Source organism: Silene latifolia, chromosome X, assembly GCF_048544455.1.
Source record: "Silene latifolia isolate original U9 population chromosome X, ASM4854445v1, whole genome shotgun sequence".
In the NCBI taxonomy this organism is placed as follows: domain Eukaryota; kingdom Viridiplantae; phylum Streptophyta; class Magnoliopsida; order Caryophyllales; family Caryophyllaceae; genus Silene; species Silene latifolia.
Genome location: NC_133537.1, coordinates 337,058,689 through 337,067,367, shown reverse-complemented (window position 1 = coordinate 337,067,367; position 8,679 = coordinate 337,058,689). Strand labels below are relative to the sequence as shown.

Genomic DNA, 8,679 nt, shown 5'->3' with positions numbered 1-8,679 from the left:
TTAAGAGAGAATTAGAACTTTAGATTGTAATTAATAACTTCACAACTTGAAATAACTTGATTATTTGAAATTAATTAAAAGATTAAGAAGATGATTAATTGATTACTAGAGAATAGATTGGAGAAAATTGTGTGAGTATTTAGCTTGAATAAAGTGGGTATTTATAGAACAAATTAGGGGGGAAAATACAATTAAATTTGAATTCAAATATAATTTAAAAAAAAAAAGTACAAGTCCTAGGGTAATGGGCCAAATGGTCGACCATTGGGCCGTGCGGGTTGTGCGGGCTAGGGCGGACCAAAACAAATGTGCGGGTCACTTGCCGGGCCGGGTTAGGAGGTACACAGCCCTAGCCCGGCCCGGTATTGTAGACGGGTTGGTCGGGCTTTTTAGCGGGTTTGGCGGGCTGGGAAAAATGGGGCACGAGATGGCGGGCCGGGCTGAACCGCACACAAGTCCACCTCTACTTGCGATAGGTGGCGTTGAAACTGAATGGATAAAGGTTGATCACGCAAAGTGTTTCAATCGAACCCAGGAAAAAAAAAATGGTGGTTCTAATTGCAGAACTCTTTCAAAATCTTCTGTCCAAAGATGTGAGCTTTCTAATTCAGTTTATTTTTCTAATTCAATTTATTAGTTACTAATTAAGGACATTTTGCTGTAATTAAAATGATTAATTTTGTTGGGTTTATATTTGATTTGATAATTAGGGTCAGGATAAAATCACTACTGAAGAATGGAATTTCTTCTTGAATTGGAGGGCTAAAACCCTTAGGAGTTCTTTTACTCAAGGATCAATTGCATCTACTCTTGTATTTATTGGTAATTTATTGTTTTTTTTATGTTTTTTTTTTTTGGTGTAATTTGGGTTTAATCAATGTATTATTTTGTTGGGTTTGTGTTGTTTTGTAATGTGAGGTAATATCCTTAATTAGGAATGGGTTTCAGTTAGGGTTAGGATTTGGGGGTCGGATGTACGTAACCTTATTCAGAGCATATGGTTGGTATAAGTTGAGGTTGAGTGGCATAATTAGGGCAGGGATTACTCTTCGATCTTAGAGGGGGTTTGTACTAGGATCTGATGTACGCAACCTTATTTGGAACACGTGGTTGGTCCAAGTAAAAAAGATTTGATCTTGAAAGGGGTTTTTTTGGTGTAATTTGGTTTTAATCAAGTGACTATTTTGTTGGGCTTGTGTTGTATGTTTGATTTTTGATGAGAAATGTGAGGTGATAACCTTAATCAGGAAGGGGTTTTAGTTAGTGTAGGGTTTAGGGTAGGATGTGCGCAACCTTATTTGGAGCACATGGGTGGTATAAGTTGAGGTTGAGTGGAAATGGATTGTGTCATAAACGGATTAAATGGTGTAATGTAGCGCGGGGATTAGTCTCTGATCTTGAAGGGGATTTCTAGGATCAGATGTAGTCATGTACGCAACCTTGTTTGGAACACATGGTTGGTCCAAGTAAAAGTTGAGTAGAAAAGATTTTTGTCATAGACGAGTTGTCATATAGCACAGGGATCACTTGTTGATCTTAAAAGGGGTTGAATCATTTGGGCATTTTGATGTAGAAATATATGAAGCCGCTTAGAACTAGTGTACATTTAGCTTTGCAAATTGCGATTATAGTGAGTGGTATCAGGAAGCTTTGTCCTCGTTCTTTTGAATTATTTGTCACCAAATGTACCTATAGTATCAAATCATTACAGATATAGTAGCTACTGATAGGCTATTTTCACATATTTTACGAGATACTTGTTTTTGTTTGTGTTCTAGATGCTCCATGATTCCTGCAATTCAGGGAGCATCACAGTAGACATTTTCCTTAATGATCTATTATTTTTCTTATAGTGTGTATACCTCCAATTTTTATTGGTCTTTCACTTCTCTTTGCCGGCAGTAAGACTGCTGAGAATGTGTGGCCCCTACCATTAAAACAGTTGTCCGTAGCATTTTTGTAGAAAAGTTTGTTCTGATTTCTGACATTCAGCCGATAGCATAGGAAAGAGGAGACTAGCAAGATATGTAGGATTGGGGGTTGTGGTGAAGGAGAGGAATGACGACAACTCTTTTGGTAGAAGACAATAAATGACCATGCATATTGGAGGCAAAGGAGGGAGCCAATGACAGAACAACTTGAACAGTTTAGTATAGGTTCATTGGCGAAAGGGGATAAGAACCATGATATCAATGTGGCCATCCAATGTATACATATCAAATGACACAATGGGGTAACACGCGTATACAAGAAGACAGAAGGGTGCTTTATTGGGATGTCGGTGGTAAAATAATGATTCATTTAATGAAGTTTTGGGGGTGTAATAGAAGAGATCGTGCCATCCAGCAATGGGATTATTTTTATTCTTCTCTTCTTGTTATGGAATCTAGGATACATAATCTTTGCTGAACGCATGTGCTATGTCGGGGATGCTACAAAAATTATTATGGAATGGGCAGTGGCAGGATGTTTATGAAGAAACTTCATTGAGACTGTGTTTCAAGTATTTAGAGTATATTGTTATTGGGGACTTACTAATTGATAGGGAGGAATAATGGGGTGGAACAACTATTTAGAGGGAGGGACATTCTATTTTTTCATTATAGTTAATCAGTGGCCAAAAGATAAGTTGATTTTGGCTCTTTTCAAAGGATGGTGATGGTGGTTATGCTGCAAGGATAAAGGTATCATGGAAATACAAACTCGCAACTTGAGTATTATAATCCTTGCTGATGTACTTTTTGTATTGTGAAATTGGCCTCCAATTGAAATAGTTTAGCATTTTTGTTCAAATATATTGCCAACCAAATCCCAGCTACTAATTATCTTCTTAACTGATGATGACTACTTTGGCTTGTGTGATGACCTGGTTATATTGTTGGAATGCTTATTTGGATAACGGATAGTGCGATGTCATGAGGATCTCAGTAGAAAAATATACTTCACTTGGGTACATTGCAGCTTCCACACTTCATCACATGGCTAATGTGGCGTGGCTACAGCAAGTTCATTATTGGTCATTGATTGTCGAAGTATCTGAATGGTTTTGTACTGCTTCTTGATGGTAGATAGGCGGTTGCGTTTCTTTTGGTTCTTGTTAAGACATAGTTTGTTATTTGTGTCGTGTTTTTTCTGATTCTGATTCTGTTTTTTTCCCCTTTATTTAGTTTTTATAAAGTACTTGACCTTTAATGAGTTGTTTTAGTTGATGTCCAAGTCTCTTGTGAAAAGAGGGGTAATAAAGTTTTTGAGGTTGGGTTACAAGGCCTACAATATGGTATTGAATTGTGGTATACTTCATGATCACGTAATAGTCACGAACTGCTATATACTACACCTACACTTTGATTGTGTGGCACGTTCATCCAGCCTGTCTTTGAGTTGGTTATATAAGCTGTATCCGCTTTCTGGCAGTCCTGTATAGACCTTGTCGGTTGATTATAGGGAGCATTTGCCAGGTATCAATTAATTTTACAATCCGTTACATGCCAGAAACTATGAGCACGGTAAGCTAAAAATTCTGTTTGTCATGGCTGGCCAATATGCTGCGTGCTGATCATTATTTAGCAAGTCTGCTGTAGTGCAATGTTGTTGGGGGAGAATTCTTGGATGTCCATTTGGATTTTGGACATACGGATGAACCTATCATATGCTAGTTTAAGACCTTCAAGATACTGTATTAGGAGGGGATATGAGAGTGGATTTTGACATATCTTTTGAGGAAATGGCACTTTAAGGTTTGATGATCGCTTGTGTTACATGTCTAAGGGAATTTAGTGTAAAAGGAAGAAAAATGCTGATGAACCAGTTGAAATTCCGCTAGATATGTGTTCAGTATTACCTTTCAACTTCCATTGTAATAGCGCAGTTGGCACACTGGGAGTTTTGATGCTTATTGCAGTGATCCACTTATAGAATATGTACATTATAGGGATATACACTAACAAAAAAAAGTTCTGATGTTTGTTGCTATGGTTAACTCATGATTCCTGTGTCAGCTTTTTTATGGTAATCTTTATCCTCTTGTAGGAACGAGAAAGCTGAATAGATTTAATCGCTTCATTCTTTGTGGAGGTAACTACGATTCTCCTTTCTTGTTTTGTAATTCTTTTCTCATATTCATCTCATAAATTCTAGTTTATTTAACAGTTTTAAATCATAAATTTAGACCATGTAATTATTATAGTCTATCTAACAATTTTAAATAACATGATCTAAATGTTGATTGTGCAACTTGTGTGATTGTTTTTTTTTCTTCTCAAGTTCATGGGTCTCCTGAAACTGCTGCCAGTTAATGTTATCAATTTTACTTAATATCATAATGAATGGATTTTACATTTAGATTTTTTTGTCTAATAGACTACTATACTATAGAGCTAGAACAGTTGGAATATCTTCTACGGTTGCTCTTAAGAATTGGATTGCGAGTTGTGACTAATGTTAATATTTAAGGTTATTTTATGAGCGAAGTTTCTGTCTCTACGTTCTCAGGAGCTGGTTTCACGGCTGGATATTGGACGTTTCAAAAATCATATAGAACTTGTGTTAACCAAATCCTTGGTTTGGATGGGACGCGGATGCAGAACGAGCTCAAAAAAATGTATGCATCATGTCTTGTTTTCGTATTTCTTCCCAATATGCTTTCAGACATAGGACCAAAGTGTGATGACAGTAATTTGAAATGGTGATGTTTTTTTTTTTCCTAATTTTTTTTTTCTTCTGTTATTTATGTTAAGCTTTGTGTTTTTTTTTATGGTACTGTTTTCTATTATTTGTCATCAAGAGCAAGGACGTTATAGATTATCAGTTTTCATTCTTGATCTCGGATTTGATTGTTGCGGCCTAACTAAGATCATCGTGCCATAATTTTAGCTGATGCAATTCTTCTTGATCATTCTTTTCCAAGCCAAAAGAGTATCTTTAACCTGACAATGTAACCCAACTCTAGTCAAACAGAGAAGGATAGCAAATTTGGGTTTGGGGGGAATTGGAGGATAAATTTGGAAGAAAAACATCATGCTCCAAACCCCTCCCCTCCCCTCTCTTTCCGTCTTATTATTGTATCCAAACAAGGTGTAACGCAATGTGTCAACTGTCAAGTGCTGGTGTTGGTTACATGTTTCTGACACGCAGTATGACGGTATTTGACTAGTCAGAAAAATATAGCGGTTCATGTAGGGAATTTTGTAAAACAAAAAATTAAATCTTTTTAACATTTTACTAAAGGTTCTAGAGTGTCATTCTATGTTGCTGCTGAATGCTCCATGCATGGACATATATTTATATGTGTGACTGCATTTTAAATGCAGAGTGCTACAAAGGTACGGGAATGATCCCGGTAGAATGCAAGCATATTCCAAACATTTCTATGGTGAAGAACTTTACAGTGATTCCAGTCCAGAATACCCTAGATTAGTTTATAGACCGCGGCACGTTTATATGGATAATCCTAAGGGAATTGAAAATGTATATGGTGTATCTGATTCTGACGAGCAACAGAGGAACCACGATCAGAGGATTGTTGATCGCAACTCACCGAAAGTGAATGGCCGTAATATGGAGAACAAGCAAGTTCGGGTATGTATACAATTATATATTCCTCTTAGAAACTTTGTATACCAATTGAACTTACATGTGCTGATAGGTTATACACGAGAAGCATAATATCACATTCGTGCTCCTCCTTGCGAGCGTAATCCTTAAAAAGTATGCGAATAAATAGGTTGATACTTTTTTGTCTTGGCTAGTCGCGCATATTAGACGATCCATATAGTAGTTTAACCCTGAATTTTACTGGGATTTATCTTTCTACTGTCAAAAGTAACCTAAACTAAACTCCGGGTATGTTCTATTTTTCTTCTGGTGATTCTTATCCATGTTCTTACTACTTGTCCTCCCCGTTGCCTCTTTGACATGTCTTTTGCAGTTCTGAGTGCATTTAGGATTTGCGACTTAATAATTGCATTTGCATTTGCATTTTCAAGTTGGCGAAACTTGTGAGTTATCAATCGCGCTCTTTGAGTGTAATGCACCACTTAATCACTTATAATAGCTTGTGAGAGCTATATATGCCTTGTTTGACTAATGCGAGGACATGTCTGATAGCAACGCTTTTCTGCAGACAAACCCTGGAATTAGCGCGTATGGATATGGTGATCCACTCGAGGTTTTGTTTGGTTATGCTTTAGCAAATGAAAATGTCGAGCAACCGGAGGCATCAGGCGAAGCACCCAAAGTACAGAGTCGTAAGCAGAAAAGGGCTCATCGACGACAGCAGATGCGCCAGCGCCACCGTGACTCATTGTCACCTGGTTTGCCCCAGCTTCTTGCAACTTGAGATTTTAAAAGTCGGGGTAACCAAGTCATAGAGGTGGAAGCGCTTCTCAAATTTCAGAGCTATAACTTGCACTGCCATTCGTGGTATGCTCTCTTTGTCTTATCCATGTATTTACGATTGTTCAAATTTCTCCCATAAAAATTTATAAAATACATAAATGGATGCGACTAAGGGAGTTGGGATTTGCAAAAATTTTCGTTTTCCTAACCTAAATGTTGGAAAACGAGGTTGCTCACTGACCTTATGTTTTTATTTGCTAACGGAGGATCTTTGCGCGTTCTTTGCATGCTTTTGCTACGATGGCCATTTGCCTTCAAACTTTTATTTCATGGGTGTTTGGAAGTTGTCGACCTTTATGGACCGATGAACTTCGAGATTTTGTGTGTGTGAACTATTCCTATTGATTAAAGATTCACTTCCAATGAATGTAATAAAGACACAGAGTTACTATATAGCATTACTTTGTACGCGATATCAGATGATCAGCGTCATTCGGAAGATAAAAGCTTAGAAATTCGCATTGAGGGTTAATCACCTTCATTTGTTTTTGTTTTTTGTTGTTTATTGTTTATTCAAGAGAGAAATTTGAGGTAAGTTGAGAAATTGGAAATAGGCGAGAGAAGCTGTTAAAAATAGATAAATAAAAATTGTTATAGTTTATCTCGCAAAATTGGCCTACGCTGAATAATCTGATAAGTGTCCAACCTGACACCCAAATTGAGTACTTGAGCTTGACCTTAAATTGGCCGATTTAGTGCGGAAGTGCACCTGGTTTGTCTCATTGGCCTATTGGAGTTGTTAGTATTGCTGAAGACGTGGATGAAGTTACTCGTGTCCATTCTAGCGTGCTTCTCCAGCATGCTTTTGTTACCAGTCATATCTTTAGTCATGTAGTAATATTAGTTTTATTCGTTATATGGTTTGTTTTTATGTTGAATAAGTTTGGATGTAACTAGGCTTTTTAAGCCAAAACAATATGTAGTTACGTCTTTTTCACCATTGTCAAAAAAAAAATAAAAAAAAATGGCCGATTTAATGTAACAAGACCCAAATGTTTATTATTACCATTGATCATTATCCCTAAACACTTCCTCCGTCCCGGTTATTTGTTTACCTTTACTTTTGACACAAAGTCCGAAGGAAGTGGAGGTGGTCATTTGTGGTTATTCTTATTGGATGACAAGTGGACAATGATCCACATGACCATATGAGTGATCCAATTACTCGGTCAAAATCATTCTCGACATTTAAAACTATAAAAGTAAACGGTTGAGACACTTAAAAAAAGGAATAGGTAAACAAATGATCGGAAGTCGGAACAAGAAAAGTAACTTGATGATAACATGCAGAAAAATGACCATGACCCGGACCGAGATATAACCTAACCCGGGTTCTTATACAAACTCAAAATCACTCAGGCTCAAAATAAACCTACATACGCTCGGCCCAATTGACGAGAATAGTTTACAAATCACATATATCAGGTTAAAGCCCTTTTCTTTCGGACTGAAAGTGACTTTACTAAACTGAACTGATATTACTAGGGGTGTTCAAAATAAACCGAACCGCAATAACCGAACCGCAAAACCGTCCATTTTTAAGGTTCGATTAACTGAACCGTTTCAACAAAGCGGTTCTTTGAACCGAACCGTTAACTTTATTATGAAAAAGGTTCGGTTAAGGTTCGCAATTTTAGATAACCGGTTAACCGCGAACCGAACCGTTTCACAAAAAAGTAAGCAAAAAATTAAAATATTATATAAAAAACTGTTCGTTCATTTAATTTTCTTAATGTATCCAAATTTAAAATTTCTTAAATTGATTAATGCTAAAGTTTAGCTTATTAACTTTATTGTTAGTATAATATATAATGAAAATTTAATTAAACTATTAGAAAAATTCTTCAAAATTAACGAAAACTGAAAAAAAAGTAATATAGAACGATTATCGGTTAACCGGTAACCGAACCGCTAATAACCGTTTAAAGTGGTTAACCGAATCGTTTATAACCGTTTCTAACGGTGCGGTTTAGGTTCGTTGCGAACCGAATTAAATTAGAGGTTCGGTGAACCGAACCGCGAATGAACACCCCTAGATATTACAATACTAAATTGTACTAACCTGAATTAAACTTATAAAAACTGAAATTAAATCTAAAAGAACGGAACCTAACTACTCGAAAATCGACATGTGGGATGTGATTATGGGCAATTTGAAGTGGTCACAAAGTGTAAAACATCAACCCACAAAATCCATAGTTATCCTCCTTATCCCAATCCAAAAACACCACCACCATGAAAATGGCGTTAACCCTTCCTCGATCACTCAACCTCCCTTTCTCT

General features: G+C 36.7%; 1 protein-coding gene across 1 annotated transcript; it reads left to right on the top strand.

The window, feature by feature from the left end:
• Positions 1-457: 457 nt before the first annotated feature.
• Positions 458-6,622, top strand: LOC141619197 (uncharacterized). The gene is made up of 6 exons (XM_074436224.1): positions 458-593; positions 711-822; positions 4,030-4,074; positions 4,492-4,600; positions 5,310-5,577; positions 6,122-6,622. The coding sequence occupies exons 1-6, from the start codon at positions 546-548 to the stop codon at positions 6,335-6,337; spliced, it is 798 nt and encodes a 265-aa protein (XP_074292325.1). The 5' UTR covers positions 458-545; the 3' UTR covers positions 6,338-6,622.
• The last annotated feature ends 2,057 nt before the right edge of the window (positions 6,623-8,679 follow it).